At 37.9% G+C, this 24,129-nt stretch overlaps 1 protein-coding gene across 1 annotated transcript in view; it reads left to right on the top strand.

Moving 5' to 3' along the window:
• dars (aspartyl-tRNA synthetase) overlaps positions 1-24,115 on the top strand; it is a 41,249-nt gene extending 17,134 nt beyond the window's left edge. Inside the window, exons 7-18 of the mRNA XM_005807676.3 lie at positions 3,598-3,700; positions 4,271-4,351; positions 7,518-7,577; positions 11,086-11,197; positions 16,650-16,784; positions 18,480-18,627; positions 21,215-21,361; positions 21,603-21,645; positions 21,969-22,049; positions 23,108-23,219; positions 23,408-23,479; positions 23,556-24,115. Coding sequence (XP_005807733.1) covers positions 3,598-3,700; positions 4,271-4,351; positions 7,518-7,577; positions 11,086-11,197; positions 16,650-16,784; positions 18,480-18,627; positions 21,215-21,361; positions 21,603-21,645; positions 21,969-22,049; positions 23,108-23,219; positions 23,408-23,479; positions 23,556-23,647 — 1,186 coding nt within the window. The 3' untranslated portion in view covers positions 23,648-24,115. The remainder of the gene's footprint in view (positions 1-3,597; positions 3,701-4,270; positions 4,352-7,517; positions 7,578-11,085; positions 11,198-16,649; positions 16,785-18,479; positions 18,628-21,214; positions 21,362-21,602; positions 21,646-21,968; positions 22,050-23,107; positions 23,220-23,407; positions 23,480-23,555) is intronic.
• The last annotated feature ends 14 nt before the right edge of the window (positions 24,116-24,129 follow it).

Raw genomic sequence — 24,129 nt, 5'->3', positions numbered from 1 at the left:
GACACGGTTGTCAAAGCAACTTGTTTTTACTAAACTTTACTGCTTCTCAGAACACAACTGGTGGGTTTCTACCCTCCCCATCTAGTTTCACATGCTGTGGTTTGATGATTGACAAGCTGAGTGGGAACCCAGATTAAAAGGAAATCCTCTCATAATCATACCGAGGCCAAAGGTGGCATCATAGTGGGAAGTCGCCTTTCATTTATCCCATGTCCAGGACATCCTCTTCTCACACACAGTTTAATCAAGAGCTCCAGAAGCTCTGCAATCTCTACTCTACTGCCAGCGAAGCGGAGCTGAATGTGAATTTCCCAATTCAACCCATACTCTACTGTAGTTTAGTTTTCTTTCTATAGAATAGACCTCCTAATTCTTTATTAGAAGCAGGAGTCCTCTACAAATTACTGCTTGGAGATCGCTAATGCGTTCAACGCTAGAGACCTTTCCAAAAGCAGAAAGTAGACTACAGAGGAGGGCATTTGGGGTAAATGCAACCAAAACAATAACAAGACTCTAATGCTAGCAAGAGAAATGGGCCATGGTCTTTAAGCAAGGACAAAATATAAATTCTACAACCGCCAGTCCATTTTTGTTAACATTTTGTCACGAAAGAAGTTGCGTTCATGTCTTCTTCAGAGGTTTTCATGTTGTTTTCTTCAGTGATTCTTGGTACAGCGCCACCACAGGTGAGGGGGTGAAACAGATTTTTCAAAGGGTTTGGTTTGTTGGATACAGAACCACACCAGCCCAAAATATAGCAAATGTGATGGCTTTAGTCTTCAATCAATCACAGTGTACCAGACTATCCGGCGTGAAAACACCTCAGCTCTCAGGGTGAGCCCAGCCTCCCTACAGATGCATCACATTTGAACTGCCTTTATAAGTTATGTGGTTATTATAGTAGTACTCAGTATCTCATGACCACATGTAAAGGGTTTGTGAAGCCAACAGAGCGGGTAATCACGAGCTTCACTTTTAATCTTTTTTTAAAACCATGATATAAAAGATCATCGCTCACATTTCTGCAGACAAGCTCCAGTTAATCAGAACAAGACTCCAAGATAATTGATCTGTAGTCGAGGCCGGAGCGTGACCTTTGATTTTTCCCTCAGTTTTAAACCACGGCTTCAGACTTGGATTAGTCGAATCAAAAGTATTTTCCTCAAAATTCTTAAAGTGATTGGAGACGACCCACAAGTACTGAACCCGTGTCGTGGTCAGTTTTCGTCAGGTTGAAGAATCGCACCATCTTGGTTTTCCTTGGGTCATTTACTCAAGTTCATCTCTCTTCTCTTCCGTCTCATTTCCATGCGGTGATGTCAGTTACGTGTCGTGTATCCTCAGAGTCTTTGGGGGTGAGCTTAAGACGGTCATTAATGTAGGGGATTTATTTATTTTACTGATCTCCTCCTGGATGGGAAGGACTATGGCGGCAGCTGTCGTGGGGCTGAAGGGACAGCAGTGCCCCGGCGTTCAGTCCCTCATTACTGCTTTTTAATGAGGAGGAGTGACAGATTACAGCAGGTCTCCCATCTGGCCCGGCGCTGTTTGGCAAGCAGGGGGGTGTTTCGCTTTTCTAACACGGTACACTGAGTTTCCACCAGCTTGAATCTAGGGGCCAGGCGTTGGTTTTGAAACCAACAAAGATCAAGTAAAAATAAAAAATGGCCTTTCTCCATATTTACTTTAAATTTAATGTAGGACAGGAAAATGATCACAATGAGAACAAAACCCAGATGATTTTGTTGTATAGCTGTGTACTTCCTACATCCTGAAATATGATGCAGTTCCTCACCTTGATGCTTTTGTTTTATTCTATGCACACTTAAAACTATTAAACTCTGAATTTTGTTATTTGAAAATTAAAACTTTGAATTTTTAAACAATTAGTGGTTTAAGTTCAAAATTATTTGATTATCAGAAGGTTAAAGATGAATTTGATTAAGAAAAACAACATATAATCTTATCAGTGATGATCAGTTCTTTCTCAGGTAGTTGTTGGTGCAGGAAGTTAGATGACTTCTGCATGATTCTGAAGACTGAAAACATCCTCTTCCTTAGGTTAGGTGTTATAATTGAGTGACAGTCTCTTCTTTTCAGCTTCTGAGAATTTGACAAACTCCATACCTTTTGTTTGATTTCTACTTCTGCTTTTTAAATCTGTTCTTCAGTTGTTTGCATGATCTGCTGTTAATCTTACATAGAGTAGAGTTGTTATTTGGAGTTGATCAGTATTGAGTAGATGGAGGTGTTTGTCAATAAATTAGAATGTCATCATAAGGTTAATGTATTTCCATTATTCTATCTGGAAAGGTAACTTCTTATATTATAGGTTCATTAAACAGATGAATCACTGATAACATATTTCAAACATTTATTTTTGCTCTTTTTTTATTATGCTTCTCAGATAAACAAAATACAAAATGTATTTCTCATAAAATTATATTACCAAATACCAGTTAAACAAGATTATAATACCCTTACTTATAAGCATGTCCATATACTGTATAGTAGATGCACTGAATATTTCTTAGGACTCCTTTTGGATTGAATGCCGTAAAAGTACAGCAAAACGGAAAGCCCAAGTTGCTTCAAGCTTGACTGGAGTTTTGGTTCAGCTTTCTCTCACCTACCTGAGAGAAACCCGGTGAAGTTTAGGTCAGACTAGTTTAATGGCATCTCCATGTAACTAAAGTCTAAAGTGGACCAACACCAGCTGATCACAAGGCTCCCCAAATCTTCGCTGTCTGTAGAAACATCACACCGGATCTTAAGCAACTTAAAATCCTTGCCCGTCCTCTCTTCTTTTAGAGTTTGGGAGCTTGATTTTCAAATGCAACACAAAATTTCAGCCGTAATCCATTGCTTTCACTCCTTAGCCCAGGTAAGATGCTTAGATCAGATGTCACTAATTCAGGATTGACTTAACACAATGGTGTCTGCATCTAGTGATTCTTGAAGCACTCACTACTGCTGCAGTCTACACCTTGCAAATCTATCAAATGGACTTTGGTTTACAATAATCTCAAGACTGCAGTTTTCTCTGTTTGTGTATCTTTCTTTGCTACAGGCCTTCAGATTTTTCAGTAATTTTCTGTTCAAATACAGAAAATATTCTGTTAACGCGACCCCTGAAATTAACAGAAATGACCCAAAATATATTTTAACATTTTTTATTTATTATGATTAATTACAAATAGTCTAAATTTGAACAAATATTTTCCCTCAAACTACCTGAGCCATCTGTATTTTGTTCTAAATGAGCTTGTAGAGAAATTGTACATGTCATTGCAGCCTGCTGATTAAAGCAGCGGGAGGAATAGGGGAAGGTGGTTTTGATATGAAAGCCACAAGTGCACGTGGCATCTGAAATACCTCTTCACTTTTCTGCAAATGTCACTTCAACAGTTGTATTTCCAGCATGATTGAAAAAAAGAAGAAAAATGGCACAATCAAGTCAGAAATCACTCACCCATGTCCCACACGCTTGCTTTCCTTCATGTCTGCAGGTTGAGGTCAGAGTTTAACAGAGATGTGGGTTTGATGCAGGCGCAGAAGTTTGTTTTCTAAGTGCAGCTTGTTCCTTTCACTCTGCAGCATCACGAAGGAGAGCATCGTGGATGTGGAGGCCATGGTGAGGAAAGTGGAGCAGAAGATCGAGAGCTGTTCACAGCAGGACGTGGAGCTCCACATTGAGAGGGTTAGCTCACCTGCAAGGCCTTCTCATGCACCTTGTTCCCTTTCACATCCAAATAAACACACAAAGTTGTACATCTTTCCTGCCTGGCAGCATAAAAGCATCCAGACTTTTAGGCCTTTATAGTTCATTTTGTTCAGGCAGGTACACAGCTCCCCTCACAGGAAGCACACAGCTGCTCTTAGAGTAGGCAAAACAGTGCACCTAATGTTTACCTCTTTGTTAAAACTCATTGTTCAAGCAGATTGGGATCATTGACCAGGTAACCCTCGTGCTAGCAGATGTGGAGAAATAAAATTTCAAAGCTATGAGACAAGGTGTTCAGGCTCCACACTTGAAACAATAACCAAACCGATCACAATAAACGCGCACGTTTGTCAGCTGGAGTCAGTTTTTCACATAAACAGAGGGGGGTGTCACTTCTTATTCGGTTTCACTTTAACGTAGATGTCTGGAGGTCAGGTACTTTCCATTTTCTTAAGCCCTTATGTAAACATTGCAGCTTTGTTTTAGACATTTTATTGTGCTAAGCTTAGTTTTTTTTTACTTGTTTTTTTTTTTTTTTCCTCTCAGATTTTTGTCATCAGCCAGGCAGAGCCTCGTCTCCCCCTGCAGCTGGAGGACGCAGTCAGGCCGGATGGAGATGGGGAGGAGGTGAGGTGACTTGAGCCGTTTCTCAAACAAGAATGGTAAAAAAAAAACCTTAGACTGTAAGCTGATAGAGGTGTACGTCAAAAGAACTGCAATTGCTTCAAGAAGTGGTTTTATATAGGAGGGGTTGGAATACAAACCTTTCAGATTTTTATCTGAGAAAACTTTGAGGAATGATGTCATTCCATTGTGACAAATGTGGGGGAAAAATTCAAGTTGTGTTAAAAAGTTAGTTACATATTGCTATTGTGCAGAACTAAAGCACCAGTTTAACTCAATATTAGCTGTTCTGACATGATTTGTAAAAGCTGCTTCTTATCTCTAGTGATATGATTTCACATGGTTAAAGCATACAAGGATAGCCTATCTCTTATGGTCTCTGTTTTCAGCCCATCCCACAAGTTTTCCATAGGCTTTAATTCTGCTGATGGAGAAGGATGTTTATTGAATGCCTGTGAACTGTTTTGGTTTTGACTTGAAGTTTATGTCACCATGCACATCTCAGAATAATCCCATGTCCTTTGGAAGAGAAGCAGGCCCACGTCGTTGCATATATTCCACTGTATCCAACAGTGTATATTCTTTGTGTTACATCTAACCTACCTTGAGGGGGGTTTTTTTGGGCTACAAGCTCATTTAATTTTTAATTAAATGTTAATTTAATTAAAGTTAAATTATAGTGTTCAACCAGAACACTATATTCTACTTAAACTCTACTTAAAGTATACTAACTGGAGTTTCTGAAACTCCAGTTTTTATTTAGTTATTTGTTATTTTAGGACAGATGGTACATAGAAAGCATCTGATTGTCGTAGAAGCTTTGACAGCCGTTTTTGGTCCCTGTTGCAGTTGTTTTGAACTTTATTTGTTTCTCTGACTGTAGCTCTGTTTTGAGGACTAGGAAAGCAGCTGTTTTCTTGTAGCTGTTTCTAGACGTATTTAGACCAGCACATTTCAGAGGAAGTTGTATGACATTTTAAAGAAAAACGGGCGTCTGACACGGCATATTTCTACCCGAGGGTAACAGAAAAACATCACTTCATAATTGGAAGTTCCTTGTTTTTAAACTCTTGTCAACTTAAAAAAATAAAATAAGAAACAAGGGTGAAGTTATTTATTACGAAGGGATGGTTGCGGGAATCATAAATGCCATTTTTGATGTCTTTGGTGAAACCATTTACAGTATTTCGCAGCATGAAACTGAAGTGAAGGGTGAAATTTTTAAAGACTTTTTAGCACATTTCAAACAGGGGTGTCAACAAATTTGTCCTTGTATGTACACGGGTCGTGCCTTGTTGCAGTGAACACACCTGTTTGTATCCACCAGCTACATTTCACATCTGCAGCAGGATCTCAGGTGTTTTCTGTTGGGATTCAACATGTCAGTCACACACTTGTAGCAGCACCTGTCGTCCCCAGAGACGGAGGCCAGATCGGCTCTGACTGTCTGCCTAACGCTTTTCCCCCACTGTATGAGGCTGTCTGGGGCAGGATGTAGCAACATGGGCTGTTAACTCGCGCCCCAGAGGACATTCTGAGGAAGCACAACATGACCCTGGAAGCATTAGCCTGTGATGAAATGTTTACTTTTTTGTTTTTCTTTATATTTCGCCCTTTTCTGAATTGGTTCCCTATTGTCTTGAACAGCAGATGTCTTGTAGCAGCTGACCATTTTTGTTGTTGAATCTGCATCTGACCTTGTTTCCCATTTCCATTCCCATAGCGCTTGGTGCGGACATTCTTACAGTCGTGAAAATATTAAGACATGTCAGTGCTCAGTTTATTCAGAGTTGTTAGGGTTGATGTCACATTTTATTTATCTCAGGGAAAATAATTTATTTTCACATTAGTGCTTTCTTATTTAAACAGAAGATATTAAAAATCTGTTTTCTATCTAAGGGGAAAAAGTTGGTCACTCTATCGCCTAATAGCTAGTATTAGCACCTTTAGCTAAAATAACATAAGTGAGAAATTTGCTGCAATCCTTACTTTATATTCACATCTTTTTCATGGTTTTTGTACAATGCAAAGGATGATTTAAATCTTTTAGGCCTTATTAAATCCTTATGAGCCCTTGTTAGCTGCTGCAGTCTTATTTTTTTAAGTCCTCTGGCAGCTCTCAGTCTGACGTTTAAACGACCCAAATCATCTTTAGCATACCGAGTTGTCACCTCAGTGGGAAAATTAAAATGGCCAAAATTACACACTGCGACAATAAAGGAATATTTATTTTCTATTTTATATAGGAATACATTTTTGGATTGCCCTAACTAATTTCTCACTTGATTTTGAATTTCTTTTACTTAATTTTTAAAGAAACTTAAAAGAGGTATTTTCTTTTAATGGCTTTCTTGACATTTTTAATAGCGTTGAAATGGACAGAGAAATGTTTGCATGCAAATATATAAACAAAATTAGACAGATTTTCATTTACTTTTTTCCCTCGAATGTATTAATAGAAACTACTTAGCACATCTCTGTTGTTGCAGTTGCTAATTTATGTTTCTCGACAAATTAGAATATTATCAAAATTAAATTCTTCTTCTTTGGATGCTTATGGCATAAAGCTCATAAAAACCTGCTTCAATTTTTTTCTATCACACTTTTTCCTTCCACTAAACATTACTTTGATAAGCCGGCGACCAGCAAGCTTCTTTAGCAAACACTTCTGGCAACGTATCCTCCTTGTGGAGGATGTTATGACCGTCTTACTGCATAACTTTCAAGTTAAAAGTAGTTTCCAGTTTAGTGATAACATGAGATTTCTGTTTTACTTTTACTGCACAATATGTAATGTTTATGTTTTCAGAAAAAAAGTCAATTTTCAGCTTTATTAACTAAGCCATGATCATCAAAATTAACACAGATGAACATTTGAAACACATCATGCTCTGTATAATGAATGTTTGAGTTTAACTGAATTAGTAGAATGAAGTAACTTTTCTAATTTGCTGAGAATGTTCCTATATGTTTTACATCCTAACATATCCAGATATGCAACACTCCTTATGTTTTAACCCTTTGTGAGCTTTAAAAAGCCTGTAAAATATTTACACATCACTGAATACAAACACCCCTGTGTAAAGAACAGGAGCAGAGCAGATCAGCTCTTTTGAATATTTCATAAGTCGAATGTTTGGTTGTGATGTTACAATGTTTTTCCCCTCAGGAAGGAAGAGCCACTGTTAACCAGGATACCAGACTGGACAACAGGGTGATTGATCTCAGGGTAAGAGACAACAGAAAGGTGTCAAAACTATCAGTTGGTGGATCTTATCCTAAAAGTGACTCTCGGTGAAGGAAAGGAAAATCTCAGTTTACATTCCTAAAAGCATGCTTGATACTTACTGTCTTTTTCAGTAAAAAATTCAAGCAACGCCATTCAAAGCTTATCTTTTACATTCCGTCGTCTAAATTTAGAAACGTCTTCATTCAGACTTTACAGGTTAAGCTAAAACTGCCATAGCATTGAAGCACGGTACTTTAGATCAAACAGAACGCAAACTACCTAATAACTTCAAAATGACTGAGCAAACCGCTGCACCTTAGAAGAAAAAACGTTCGTCTGTGATTTAGCATGCTGCCGTGTTGTGTGGGAGATGTGCTAAATCTATATGAGCAGCAGAAGGCACACAGCCGCCGAGTCTCGCATTGTTTTGATATGTATGGATGATACGGCTGGCAGGAAGGCAGCAACACCACAGCACAGAGATACGGCGCTCTAAAGGCTCACAACAACACCTGTTTCTGTAACACTTGAAGCTCACAGACGAGGGTCTGTCATCACTTGTACACTTAAGGGCCCGGTGAAGCTATAAAGCGGTTCCCACTCTGCTAGATAAACACTTGATGAGGGACCAATAAAGCTCCTCTAAGAATAGTTGAGTTTCTATGAAACTTCTCTCATGTGATACTTTAACATCAGGTGCTTCGTACAATAAAAAGCAGAGAAAGTTCAGTTGTGTTAATTTAGTTTGTGCAATAAAGCTTGGACTTGCAATCTGTTCAGAGTTATTTGGTGTCAAATAGATACAGAAATTAAAAACATTTTTTTTGACTGAAATAGTGCATTACAAAACATTTTGAGTAATATATGTACGCTGATTGCTGTTTGACCGTTGCATCATAACTTTTTAGATGTGCCATTGTTAATTTTAAACAGCTTTGCAGATTTAACATTTTTAAAGTATATTTTTGTTTCTAGTTCCTTGCAAGGGTGTCAAACTCCAGTCCTCAATGGCCGGTGCCCTGCAACTTTTAGATGTGCCTCTGCTGCACCACACCTGAATATAATAATTAGGTCATTAGCAAAGCTCTGGAGAACTGATCTACACAAGGAGGAGGTAATTAAGCCATTTCATTCCAGTGTTTTGTACCTGTGGCACATCTAAAAACTGCAGGACAGCGGCCCTCGAGGACTGGAGTGCGACACCTGTGCTCTATTGGGTGACAAATAACAAGTTGGTTGAATTCATTTGATTTTATGCTTTAACTGCAACATATGGAGATAATTTAAACAGCTTCACATACAGGAACTCTGTTGAAAGAGAAGTGTATCAAACTGAAAAAATATAAGCAATTTAAAGTTCCAGAATGATTCTGTAAATGAAACTGAGTTGACCAGATGTTGTGCAAAATGTAAAATATACTTCTACTTATGAACTTATCAGAGCAAAACTGTCTCTCACCTCATGCAAGTTTTGAAAATAAACTATAATGGTAAATTTCTGCTTAAATATAATGGTTGCAAGGACATGGTAACTTTCAACAAGAGTCTTCAAGAAAACATACAATTTGTAATGTCATTGGTGAATGTGTTAATGGTACATTGCAAAAATTGACCCTCTATAGCAGGGGTGGGCACTCCTGGTCCTCGAGGGCCGGTGTCCTGCAACTCTTAGATGTCTCCCTGGTCCAACACACCTGAATCCAACAGCTGAATCTCCTCCTAAGTGCAGTCAAGTTCTCCAGAGTCCTGTTAATGACCTCATTATTTGACTCAGGTGTGTTGAAGTAGAGATGCATCTAAAAGTTGCAGGACACCGGCCCTCGAGGACCAGGAGTGCCCACCCCTGCTCTATAGTGAGCAATCTACCCAGAATGTTGGAAAAAATAAATATATCGTTTTTTCCCCAAATGCATGATTTAATTGAAAAGTTGAAACATCTCAGTGCCGTCTTAAAACATTTTTCTGCTGTTTTAAACAACAAGTGTTACCAAATGTCTCCCTGGCAAAGTGAGCATGAATGTGATAGTTGTGTAATTCACCAATAACTTTGCATTTCTTTAAGATATTGAGATTTTATCCAAAGAAAATAAACTTCCTATATATTTTGCAACACTACTTTTTATCTGTTAATATGTCACAATATAAAATGCAGAAGTTTAACTATGCAATGCAGGTCATTGCATAGTTAGGTGTTCTGCATTTCTCTGGAGCTGGTTTTATAATTTCTCTAAGGTATTTCACATTTGCCAAATACTTTGAAAGCACAACTAAGTTGTAGGATTAACTTTAGAAATTTTTATTACTATCAAATTTCAGTATTAACAGTATTTTAACCATTTTGGAGTTTGTTTGTCATCGTTTACTATAGTAAGGGCAAAAAAATTCCCACAGGATGAATTCTATGCTCGTCTTGCAACGTGGGCCTGAAACCGCACTTAACCATAAATTTAAATTTTGGACCTTGAAACCCGTCTGTGGTATCTCACCACCGCAGCTGGGTTTCTAAACCGTAGAGTTTGCCTCTTGAGTCGTAAGTGATAGTGATATTCAGGTGCTTCTTATAAGTTACCGCAGCATCAGAGGAGCTGCCAGTTTAGGGGACCAACTGCTACCTACATATCCCCCATCGCACCTTCTCGCTGCAGACTTGCTGTAAACAGGAAGCGCTTTCGAAGGTTTAAGCGTGGCCTCACTCAGACTGGCTTTTTGCTGATTTTTTTTCCCAGATTAAAAGAAAGGTTGGGCCAAAACGTATGACGCACAGCAAAAATGAGTCAGAGGCATTCTGCTTCGCAGCTTTGCAAAGGTGTTGATAAAAATTCTCAGGAAAGTTTTATATCTTTTTCACTTCTTCTTTTTACCAATTGTTCTCGCTGATGCTTCAGATTTCAGTCAGACATCCCTGAAGCGTCGTCTGTAGAGTTACAAGTTGGCCAGTACTCGCACGCTATCACTTTTCACTTTTTTGTCAAAAAGTAGTCATGATGTCTATTCAAATTTAGGCCGTCAGTACAGATGAGACTTGGTAGCAACAGTTTCTTTCCTTTTGATATGTAATAACTGTAGTTGTAGGCCAGTAAACTGTAGAGGTTTTGTGGTAATCTGAGATGAGTCAAAGGGTTTTAGGGAGTGTACTTTTATGTTTCTGTCTGCTTATTTTACTCAACTGTTACACATTTTGGTTTGGGGGTTAATTTTTAACAGTAATCTTCCCTACCTCGCTGTCAGCATTTACATTGATAATGATAGGTTTTGCATTCCCGGAGCTCCCACCGGGCTCTGATGCAGGTCTCGCCCTTGCCAGCAAATAAATGTTTCAACCTTCGTGCAGACGGGAGTTGCAAGATAAAAAAAAAAAACAACTAAAAAAAAACTGGCAATCTTGTTTTTGCACATCTGTTACGATTGGGTAATGAGTCCAATGAATCACTCCGTGTGTGGTAACGCTGCTCTGCTTGTGGTTCAATGTTTTATGCGTGTGTATGTATGTGTGTGTTTCCTCCCAAAGACGACCACCAGCCAGGCCATCTTCCGCCTGCAGTCAGGTGTCTGCCAGCTCTTCAGAGACACCCTCACCAAAAAGGGCTTTGTGGAGATCCAAACCCCCAAAATAATATCTGGTAAAACTGTTTTCTTATCTTCCCCCAGTTGGGGAAACTGATCTTTTTTTTTTTTTTAAACATATCTCAGTGGAGGCACCCTTTTTCCATCCCACCGCCCGCAGGTGCCCTGTGAGTCATGAAGTGACGGTTGTAAATCACACTTCCTCTACTAGTATGCATTTTAAAATCATAAACCAAACATTAAGTTCAGCTGAATCTCCCAGCTTTAGTCATAAAACCAAAACAGTCATGCAAACATGAAACAGTTTGGAACGTGAAAGAATTTTAGGCCACTCTGGATCTTAAAACATTAGCCTCTCTGCTTTGTTTTAAGTGAACACCAATTTATATTTGGAGAAGGGACGTTTTAGGGACGTACTAACCATCTTTGGTCCAGAACATAATAATTAAAAAAAAACAACATAATTCTTCTGTCAGTGATTCAGAGTTCAGAGGTATTTGAGCTTTTCCTTGAATTGTTACCCCTCCTACCAGCTTTTCCTATCATAGGGAACAAAAACAAACTTTAAAAAATAGTAGAAATGTTCAACTGCTTAAAGCAAACATTTTAAAACTGTAGCAAGAAAGTCTGTGAAAACCAAGGAAAACATAGCACAGTTCAGGGATCAAGTTGTAAGGAAGTTTAATCCACTGCACACTGTTCTATCCATCATCTGAAAATGGAAAGAGTTTTAGATACGCAGCCAAAGTGGCCCCTGGCAGCTCTGGAGGAGGAGAAGATGTTTGTTCATTCCACAAATCGGCCCTTTACTTTAGGGAGTCTACCCTTGTGTTTCAGTGTGCTCTTTCACTCAACTGTTACACAATTTTGTTTTGAGGGTTAATTTTTAACAATTCTCTGCCCTGCTTTGCTTTCAACTGTAGCAAGAGTTAAGCCACTTTGAAAAAAAAAAGCCAAAAGCATAAAAGAAACTGCAAACCAAACCAACCAATGCTTGTTATTCATTCACACTGCAGAAACACAAATTCTTAGTATTTTTGGTCTAGTTTCTTGTGCAAATATCTCATTACACTTGAAATAAAGTAAAACCAACTTAAAATGAGCTTTTCAGGATATAGGAACTTGATTTAAGTGAATCATTCCTTAATATTGATGAAAAATTACAAAAGTATAACTAAACAATCTGCCATTGGAACATGACAATTTCCCCAAGTTATAATTTACTTGCTTCACACATACCTGATTTCAATTGATGGCCGATTAACAGACTTTTATTGAACTGCAATTATCTGAGTCAGATGTGTTAAAGCAGGGAAACATCTGAACCCTGCAGGCCAGGATGCCTCGAGGACCAGGATTGGGAAACATGGCTCTTGTCAAAGTCTATTCAGAAGATTGTTTTTGTAGCATCAAACCTTCACCTCTCCACTTTCATATTTTTTCACACTCCAAGGTTTTAATTAGATGAAGAAGTTACTAGCTGGAGAGAATATAAAACAAGCAAAAGAAAAGATTCCTCACTCTGCATATCAGAGTTCAAATGTTTTTGAGCTCTTTGAATTGTTTTTCTTCTCCTGTTGGTATTTTTTAATCTATTCTAGTAGAAATATTCAACTTGAGCTAAAGCCTGAGACAGAGGCGGCAAAAGCAGGTTACGTAAAAAAACTCCAAAACATGTTACATAAAAGGGCAGTGTCTTTGTGCTATCCCTGGACTCCCACGTGATTCTCACATTTGAAATGAACAGCTTTGCTCTCGCTTCCTTTTTTACTGTGTGGGAGCCAATCGTTGCGTCTTCGCCACATTTTAAAACTGCCGCATTTTTTCGTTTTGGCGGCACCTGCCAAGCAACATGATGTGCTTTCTGCAAAACCACATCTTCCTGCCTGGCTACACCCATCACACACGCAGCGTACCGTTTGTGCTGTGTGAGAACCCCCCCTGCCCACACCCTATTATATATTTTCATTGTGGCACGAGAACATCAGATAGAGTCCTCCTTGATGACGTTTGTGTCGAACAGAAAGCTGCAGTGGTGTTTTGCATGGCTGGTTGTTATGTAATCCTCAAACTTGTTGTTTTTTAATAAAAACACACCGCACTCTTGGTGAAGGTTAAAAATAAGTTTGCACTGCAATGTGAAAACTTATATAAAGTAGTTGAATATTAGGTTCGGAGACTTTGCTGTTGCTCAAAGTGACCTTGAAGGGGACTTTGTTATGCTCTTTTTTTTAGCTGAGTTTTTTTTTATTTTTTATCTTTGCCTTACCAAAAATAATGCCTGTTAAGTACAAAGTCTTCATCTAACACGACTTTGGGAATCTCGTTATTTGAGCTGAAGTATTATGTGTTTTAGTAGCTAATGATCAATATTTCCGTCCAGTTATTTCTAACACTCAACCTTTCCAATATATCCATTCACATTCGATAGATTTGGCAGTGCAGATATTACACAGGCTGTGTGTTATACAAAGGATATTAAAAACTTTCTTTTTATTATTATAAGGCTTTGTTATTAGGAAAATCCCATTGAGATTAAAATCTCTTTTGCAAGAGAATCCTGGTCAAGACTGTCAGCAGCAGCTTCATTCCTACCAGAAAACAAACCATTTCAGTCAGAATCCAAACACTATTGTTGATTTTTATAAACCTCTGAGGTAAAAAATTAGCTGCATGTCTATTGGTGTTCAAAGTGTAATCAACGTAATCAATTTAACACTTTTTAATCTTTGAATCAGAGCACAGTTGAGTCTGAGCGCGATTAACCGCCATAACAGGTTTGTGGTTCACCTTCAAATCACAGCTGAAAATGACTCCACCCTCATTTGTCTTATGCCAGTTTCTATTTGAGCAAAGATCAAAGTGCTTAAAGAAATAATCTTTAATCTATCTTTTACTTTCAGAAAATCTTATTCAAAGTTAGTTCTAAGGTGAACTAAATGCAGTCCCACCAATGGTCCTTAGTTAAGTTATAGCTCAAATGTAGAAAATTACTTTAAATTGGCAAAATGGCTCTCCATGAAACATTAGGTATGACATGAGCAGATCTACAAAAGCATCATTTTGTGTTTGCTAGAATATTGTCTTGAAAATAATAGAAGGGTGACAGTTTTTCCAGAAACAAAAACAGGAAAGTGGTATGAAAATTTTAAGTCTCATTTTCCATGACCCATTTGTTGTTTATGAATTGGAGCAGCAGGTGGCCGATACTTCAGACTGATTATTCTTATTTTAAGTTGTTCATTTGTTCCCACCCCCAATCAGTTGGTTTTTGTTTTTCTCCTGAGATCAGTTTCTTGCTTATCAATCATCTGCGTTGTGGTGGACAGAAGCAAACTCTGTTAAGAATCATTTCCTGCAGAGCTGCTTGAAATGTTGGAAAGGGTCAGAAGTCAGTTTTTTAGGCTTATCAACCCCTTTGTCATGACAGTGAGATAAGATAATCTGAGACAGAAAACGACTTAAGCTTTTAGATGCATCCCAATACATATAAAATAATCTTTCAACTATTTTCTTGCTACTTTAAAACCATAAGTAATTAACAATCAGTAATAACTTTGAAGCTTTTTTTCTGAATGCAACCTTGTGTTTTCCCCTGCTAAATATAGTTCAGTGTGTGTCTGAGACCTTCAGTGTTAGGGTATGAAACCATCTGTAAAATGTAAACAAGGTTTCAACAAATTCTATATTATTTTTAGCCACCCACACACCCTCACACGCGCACACACTCACCTCCACATACCACAATGGGAGGTGTGGAGACAGCAGTCAGAACCAGTTGAATTTCACAATTCTGATCCATGTGGTTAAAATTTTTGTTTTAGTTTGCTGTATTTTTTTTCTCAAAGTTTCTGCAGGTGTCTTCATTCAACTACAGGTGAAGCAGAAGTTGGTTTATCTAAAAAGATTTCAGATTTGATAGTGAATTTACATTTCAGTTCAGAATCCCAAGTGAGGGAAACCATTGAGACTTTCTGAGGTCAGAGCCAGGAGAGAGGCCACAAGCCAACCTGAGTGTCGAGGTATTCCTCCGCTGACAGCCTTAGAAAGGTCGGAGGTCAAACCTGAGTTTGAGGTCCAAACTTGATTTCCAAAGGGAGGAGACACTGCAGTTGAAGGTGATCTGATCTGATCTGATCGACCAAAAGGGACATTCCTGGAGTTTTTCCCAAGTATTGCTGTTCTTCCAAACCTTCCTCGAGTCTGATATTGAGAATCTAAATTATGCACAAAAACCTTGAGTTCACCGTTCAGAGGCAGACATCGGTAGACAGCTGCATGAAGGTTATTCTCCTTCAGGTGGTTGAAGGGTAACACTTTATTTGACGGGTTGTCCAGTAGTAAACTCAAATCAACTCAAAGAAGATAGGTGTTTAATTTTTTTTTTGTACTTCTGAATTCCTGCCATGAGTAAGTAAAAGATTCTAATTTGTATTTCCACCCCAAAAGTGGATCCATTTTACTTTGTAATGTGACTCACTTCCTGTTGCACTCATCACTTTTCCATCAAATTGCTACGTACCTCCGAGTCTGTCTTCTTCAGACAGTTGGAGACACATTGACAGGGAATCACTAGACTCCATTGATTTTTAACATCTTCTAATTGCTGCTTACATCATCAGAGCCGCATTTCTGTTGGATCGGATGCTAAAACGGATCTGTTGTGTTTTGATAAGTTGGACAGGTGATACATTTCATAATATAATGAGACTAATATGATTTTCTTTATAATTAAACTTGAGACTTTATTAGTGTTCTGCACACTGGTGCTACTCTTCCATTATGTGCAGATAAAGTTCTCTACACTTCATGGATCTGGTTGTAGAGACATTTCAAGCAATCACCATTCATCATGTTTCCAGCTCTGATTTGGAAGAGCAGATATTTTCCAGTCCAGATTATAAAATATTAGTTAATTGCTTTGAGACCTTTCTAGTTGGAACTCATCACTCCCTAATTAGATTTTATTGAAGTCTTACAATTATTCCAGCAGCAAATAGGTAAATGGAAACTGTTGCCATGCTCACCGTGCTTTTGGGTTCTGCTGGAATCTCGGCTGATTTTGGGCTAATTTGTCAGTCTCAATTTTAATTTTTTAGATATTTTTTGGCACAACAGTGGTCCATCCCTTGAGTTTAGAACCTCTTTTATGCCTGGTTAATTTTTCAGTGAGAGTAAGAGGCTCAAAAAACACAAAAGGTCTGAAATTTGTCAGACAGGATAAAAAAAAAAGTCAAGGAACTTTGAATTGCCTTCAGACTACTTGAAAAATAGTTTCCACGGAAAACTTTAAAACACTACAGGAAAAACAAAACACTCTTTGCTCCTTTTAGGTAAAATATAAAGAAAACATTTTGTAGTTTTGTAGAGTGCCATGCCTCAGGTAAGATTGGGTAAAGTTTTGAAAAGCACTCTCAGCCTTTGCAGGTCACAGTAATCTTTTTTTGCAGGTTGAGCTGAAACCCCCCCCCCCCATCACTCCTGAAAATTGTCTTTGCCCTTTCCTAGCTGCCAGCGAAGGTGGAGCGAACGTCTTCACGGTGTCTTACTTCAAATCCAGCGCCTACCTGGCCCAGTCCCCTCAGCTCTACAAGCAGATGTGCATCTGTGCTGACTTTGACAAGGTCTTCTGCGTCGGCCCAGGTAAAAGGGATGCCTCTCGTCTGACACCTTATGAGCTGGCAAAGTCCTCACAGGCATAATAGGAAAATGAGCAGCAGGAGTGTAATGAAAACGGTAGACCCTATTAACTAGATGACACGTTTAAAATGGCTCCAAATGTGTTTAAGAATGCTAAAGTTTAACAGACATCCCACTGGTCCTGTTACTGTGGGCAGAGCTTGTAGCTGGTCCGTTAGTGACATAAAGGGACTAGTAAAATACTTTTTACACAGACTTGGGAGAGCCTCATGCTTTGTAACTGAGCAAATACTGCCACCATCTGATTAGGTGAGCAAACACTTAAATCGCTTCAATGAGTGCGTAGCTGGTTTTATACAAAGACGTTCTTATCTAAAACACTTTGTTTGATGTATATTTAGGAAGAGAACACCACTCGGTGGATTGTGTTTTTCCCAGTTCCTCTGTGGCTGCACCTGAGGAATCAAACGGCTCAAGATCGTTACTGCTTCTCAGGCATCATTGTGCTCGCTGCTGTTGCCGTAGTTACAGTCATGCAGGTTCAGTATAAAGAAGTGAGGTCAAATGTGCTCAAATATCTAAATGGTCAGAAGCTCAGCTTTAGCCCCTACATCTATGCTGCACTTTAGAAAAGAAGCAAGAGGAAAAAAGGTCCAACTACAGTATGTGGCTGGTTATTTGTTCAGGGGAGGAATTGAGCCTGTTGAAGATTTGTCTCCACTGTCACGATACAGTAGCTTGTAAAAGTCTTTATTCCCTTTAAACTTTTTCACTTTCAGTTATATAACTTCTAAGTTATTTGGGAACATTAGTGAACAAACAGCATCATAAGGACCAAGGAACACAGTCCTTCGGATAACTGATATCAAGTTGTAAAAAAGTTAAAGAAAAATAATATTTGCAAAATATTATGCAGACTATTAATCAGAGAAGAAGCAAGGAGGAACTTCAGAGGAGCTCAAGTTGATTTGAAAAACAGTCTCTCAACATAACAATTAACTGAGCTATCCACTATTCTGGCCTTCATGGAACAGTGGGGAAAAAACAGGACATTGTTGAAAGAAAGCCATAAAGGTTTTCCTTAAGCCATGCAGGGGACACATCAAACGTAAAATGATGCTCTGGTCAGATGAGACAACAGCTGGACGTTTTGGCCTACATGCTAAAAACTTTGTGTGACTGGAAACTATTACTGGAGATTACATTGAACACACCATCACCATAGTAAACCATAGCATTATACTTTGTGGATCCTTGGAATTGTGTGGTTTCTTTTTTTGAATAATCCAGAGGTGCTGTTTCTGATTTGTTAGTTTGAGCCGATTGGAAAGAATTTAAGTCTCTAAAGTCCAGTAGAGACTTGGCACACAAAACTCGGAGCTGTGTCTGTAGCAAGAGATGGTTTTGTAAATTATTTACTCAGGAACTGCATATCACACTTTTAAAATTTATATTTGAAAAAAAAAAAAAGAAAAATGTTTCTTTTGTTTCCTTTAATAGTTATCCAATAGTTTCAGTTCTACGTAAGCAAAGAAAAAATTAACATAACTCTTAATCCACATTTATTTTACCCTCTTCTTCCTTAAGATCCAGTCATGTTGCATGTTAGTTCTGTCATTTTTAACATATGATTTCTTAAAACTGTTTCTGCTTCTCTTTAACTTCTTTTGACCCTGATGTTAAATGTCCGACGTTCAGTTTTCAGGGCAGAGGACTCCAACACTCACCGTCACCTGACTGAGTTTGTGGGTCTGGATATTGAGATGGCCTTCAACTACCACTACCACGAAGTGATCGACTCCATCACTGACACCATGGTGCAGATATTCAAGGGCCTCAGAGACAAGTAAGAAGCCAGACAGGATATTTACCAAGTCACAGTTAGACGTACTTTAGAAGGTAATAAATGTGCTGAGAAGTGATGAAAACTTTGCTTATTCAAGCTGTAGATTGTGTCCAAAGATTACACATAATAATACTTTTTATTTACAATGTTTTTGTACGAGCATAAATATGCCAAGCTGGGTTGGATCCCAGAAACCTGAACACAACATAAAACTGGGTTAATAAATTTTACATTTGCTTAAATATTTCATTATTTGTTTTCACAAAGGGAGTATCGACTCTTTACTTTATTAATCAGAGTTAACTAAGAAAAATATTTTTTACACAATAAGAAAACATACAGATGAAAACGAACATTCAACTATACTGTATGAAAGTGTAAAAACACATTTTTCATCTCCATCTATATATTACATCAGGCTAAACATTTCTTGTTTTAGGTCAGTGAGGATTACCAAAATTATTCCTATTTACTAAATACCAGAAAAACAAGTTAGATTTTTTTTTCTTTGTTCAAATTCAAACGTTTATATACACTAAGGACTCTTTAAACAATTTGAAAAAAGGCCAAGACGATACTAAAGCTTTGTAAACTGAATAATTCAAGCATTTGGGTTAAATGAAGACGCACCTGCAGATTTATTCAACATTCTGCCATCTGTGACTTAATGGGAAATTAAAATCAACAATCCCAGATACCTGAAGGAACCACAATCATTAGTTACAACAATTATTTCCAGGTATAAAGACCATGAAAATGTCCAGCCATCATACCATTCTGGAAGGTTTTGGTTTGGTTTAACCGTCTTCTCAACTGTGAAGTACGACAGTGGCAACATCATGCTGTCTGGAGGTTTAGCTGCAGGAGGGACTGGTGCACTTTGCAAAATAAAAGGCATCATGACCGGGATCATATGTATCAGCATTTTTGAAGAACAATCCATGACTTGATGTTTCTTTGGATTATAATTATAAATAATAAATAAAACTCAGTTTCTCTTGGCCTCTTTTCAAAATGAGTTTTAATCATTTTTCATATATGTATGCAAATGATTGTTTCTATTTTTTGTGTTTTATTTGTTAAACTAAAACAAAAGTATGATTTGGAAGACAAACAGATCCAAAATAACATGTTAAGCCAGTTGCACCATATGATGTGGCTTTACTGCCTCCTAGTGGCAAAAATCAGTGCAGCAAGAAGCAGATGGCCAAATCGTAGAGTAAATATCTTACACATAAAGCCCTGCAGCGTTTCTGTCAGTTGGTGCGTTGCAGTAAAAGGAGAACACAATAAAAAATAAAGTCCCAGTTCATGAATTAGAGATTGAAGCATCTGTCCAGGGAAAGTCGGCTCCATCAGGGTTATATACTGACTAATGCAGTTCATGTTGCCTTTGTTGGTTTGTTTTACCTTATGACTGCTGTTCCTCTTTTCTTTCCTAAGTCCAGTTTGCTACTTCTGTTCTCATGACTTCCCAGACTGTTTCCTTTGACGTATGTGCTTATTTTGAGCTCTCGCTCCGACTCTAGAGCAACAGATGACTGTTGTTTTCTGGAAACATCAGTCATCACATGCTGTTTAGACATAATTTAAAAAAGAATATTTATTAGAAGATATAACAGTTAGCATCTGATTCATGTTTTCTGTGTCTGTGGAAATAGTGAGGGATTTTCATTTCTTTACAATCCCTTGTAAAAACTTCAAGAACCTTTGGAGTTTTTCACATGTTGTGACATTACAACCACAAACTTTAAGTGAAAAACTTATACAAACCAGGGCATAAAGGTGAATTAAAGGGGGGGAAAATATTTTCTTGTTGTTGTATACTTATTCATTTGTATTCAGCTCCTTTGAGCCAATACTTTGTTGAACTACTCATTGCTAAAGCTTTTTTGGCTATAAATCTAATATACAGCTCTGGAAAAAATTAAGAGCCCACTGCACTGAACCTCATTGAAAACTTCATGGTTAATCCACCAAATATTGATTTCCGAACTCTCCCTGAGTTAAAACATTAGTATTGTTGTTTCTAAATTAATATGAACTTGTTTTCTTTGCATTTTTTCTGCAACTTTTTCTTTATTTTGACCATTTCTCATTTTCTGCAAATAAATACAAAATTTTTGCTTGGACTTTTGGAGACATGTCAGTAGTTCATAGAATGAAAGAACAATGTTCATTTTACTCAAACATATACCTATAAAAAGTAAAATCAGAGAAACCAAACATTTTAAGTCGGCTCTTAATTTTTTCCAAGCCCTATTTGCCCATTTCAACAATGATATATCAATTCTTCTTTGCAATATACTTTGAATTTAACATTAGTAACACCGTCCCTACAGCATGATGCTACCAATACCACTTTAAACCATGGCGATAGTGTGTTCAGAGTGATGTGCAGTGTTTCAGTTTGATGATAAAGAAAAAGCATGAGGTGTGCTAAAACTGTAAAGTCTACTGAAAATGTTGTTTTCTTTTAATGTGATGAAAACAACCTAATTTATTCCTGCATTATATATGTCATGTTAAATCTTTGAAAATCAGTGAATAATGAAATTAAAAATGTTTGCTGGTTTTTCTGCATCAGCTTCCAGACTGAGATTCAGACAGTGAACAAGCAGTTCCCCAGCGAGCCGTTTAAATTCCTGGAGCCCACTCTGCGGCTTGAATACACGGAGGCCTTGGCCATGCTGCGCGACGCCGGAGTGGAGATGGGAGACGAAGATGACCTGAGGTCAGGTTACGTTACACACCCTCTGCACGGGATGCCATGTTTTGTCAGATGGCTTAATTTGAAAATACAGAAGTCAGGATAAGCTTTAAGGAACTCGATGTTTATGTAATTCTTGTGATAAGACCAGTTCTTCTGAACTTTTTCTTGTTGAGCAGGAAATGAAAGAATTTGAAGGCTGTGTGAAAGTTTTTGCTGATGGTAAATAACATGTTTAACGTTGATGTTTTTTGTTATTATGCAGCACTCCTAATGAGAAGCTGCTGGGTCGTCTTGTCAAGGAAAAGGTTTGTAGAGTTTAATCCAGTCCTCAAAGGTCATTGTGCTGCAACGTTTTTGGGTGCATCCCCGCTCCAACACACATGAATCAAATGGACAGTTAATGATGAGACATTTGCTAAACTTACTGACATGCCAAGGAGTTGATTAAGGCATTTAATTCTGGCTTGCTGGAGCAGGTAGGCATCCAAAAGTTACTGGAGCCGCTGGCCACTGCCATATTTAAATCCAAAAACAAAAATGCTTTATTCAAGATTTGGTTCCTTTTGCTTCACTTTTATGCAACTAGCTGTTGTTCATATCTATTGTTTTTATTTTTATTTTTTCACAGTATGATACTGACTTTTATGTGCTGGACAAGTACCCACTCTCTGTTAGACCTTTTTACACGATGCCGGATCCAAACAACCCTGTAAGTTTCTCATCTACACAAAACACTGAAACACTTATCATCTGAAAAGCAAAAATATGTAATAATAAATCGGCTTCCATACATTTTTAGAAGGAAGTTTTCTGGCAGACCTCTTCAGCTCCATAAATTAAAAAAAAGACGGATATTTTCTTACTTTTAGAAAGTTATTTTATTGAAATGTTTCTTGCAAACTTATTAATAACCCTTAAACCTTTCATATGTTGTTACTTTATAACCACTAACGTCTTTTCATGACCAACAAAATATCGAGAAATGGAAAGAAATTAAGGAATGTTATATTTTTTTTATATACAAAGAAAATTTGAGAAATTTGATATTCTGGACATCCATTACTCACACTTGGCACCAATCTGACCTTTTATACTGGAATGGTAAATGGATTGTAGTTGTTGAAAGAAACAGAGCAAAGGTGCTCTGGACATGTGGGATCAAAATTTAACTTTCATTTTCCTTTCATGCCAAATGCTGTATGTGGCAGAAAAAAGACAAATTTCCCTGGTCTCACCACTGGGATGCTTTTCTTCAGCAGGAATAAAGAAACTGATCAAAGTCGATGGAGATAAATACAGAGCAGACCTGGAAGAAAACCTTCCAAGGTCCAATAGTTTACAGCAGTCCTCAACGTACTGCCAAAACTGCATTAGAATGGTCTAGTCAAACTCCAGACCTACTTCTAGGTGAGAATCTGTGGAAAGAAGTGACAAAATGCTCCAACTATAGACAAAGGTTGTTTTACATGTTACTGACTTAGAGTGGATGAACTCAGAGAAATGTTCAGGGGGTTTTTAGTTGGGGAAAAAAAAGTCCGCTTTCATTTCACTTCACAATTATGTAATATGATGACTTGATGCATCATATAAAGTCTGTGAAACTGTGAAGCAGGTCGAGGTACGAAGAGTCATTTAACCCTAATTAATATTCAGAAAGTTGTTTACTTATCTGTATATAAAACCTTACATACTTAGTGTAAATTTTTGATGCTGACTTCTATTAGTTAACAGATAACATGATTCTTTTCTGTATTTTCTTCCAACCAGAAATACTCCAACTCTTATGACATGTTCATGAGAGGAGAGGAGATCCTCTCTGGGGCTCAGAGAGTCCACGACCCTCAGCTGCTGACCGAAAGGGCTCTGCATCACCAGATTGGTAAGAAGCGAGTTTAGACGTAAACGCATTCACAGAATGTTTTTGAAAGGATTTGTCTCCCTCTACAGACAAATGGCAGGTATTACAATAGCAGAACATGAAAAGGATGGTGATCATTTGTGGAGAAAAAAGCAAAATGTTTAATGTGCTACTTTGTAACAATTCTGGGTTTTTTCTGATTATTGTAGATCTGGAGAAGATAAAGTCATACATCGACTCATTCCGATATGGAGCTCCCCCACATGGTGGAGGAGGGATTGGTAAGAAGCTTTTTAAGCTTTTTTACTGGAAGCTGAATCTGAATCTGGTGAGTTACCAACCCATCCTCCCTCACAGGTCTGGAGAGAGTCTGCATGCTGTACCTGGGTCTCCACAACGTGCGTCAGACCTCCATGTTCCCCCGTGACCCCAAACGTCTCACACCCTGAGCGCAGCGCCTTGTGGAAGAATCCCATATCAACCGGACTCAAAGCTGTAGGTGACGGAGATTACAATTAATCCACAATCTAGAAAGGGGGCAATGAGTGGGATATAGCTCCACCCCCTGTTTCTAACAGGCTGAGAGAAGTTTATCACTAAGAAGAATGAAGCAGTTGTAATAGAAGGTACTTTATTGATTTGTGTGCATAGTTTTCAACAACTAAAAACAGACGCGTTGAAGAGGGAAGGAATTGGCCAGAACACTCGCAGAAGAGGCTGCACACGTATAATTAATCTTCTAATTAACAAGGGTTTTCTAAGGGTTAATTATGTGGATTAAACAACTGTAACACAAATCAGAGTCCTTTGTATTACCAGCACAAATATTAAGTATAATGATTGTGGTTTTCAACAGTTTGCCTGTAACTAAATGTGTTTTATAAGGAATTAATGAGAAATAAAAATGGCTAATAAATTTTTTTTTTGTTGT

The sequence above is a fragment of the Xiphophorus maculatus genome, chromosome 7 (genome assembly GCF_002775205.1).
Source record: "Xiphophorus maculatus strain JP 163 A chromosome 7, X_maculatus-5.0-male, whole genome shotgun sequence".
NCBI classification, from domain to species: Eukaryota; Metazoa; Chordata; class Actinopteri; order Cyprinodontiformes; family Poeciliidae; genus Xiphophorus; species Xiphophorus maculatus.
Note: the sequence above shows the minus strand (reverse complement) of the source record. Positions and strands in the feature narration are given on the sequence as shown.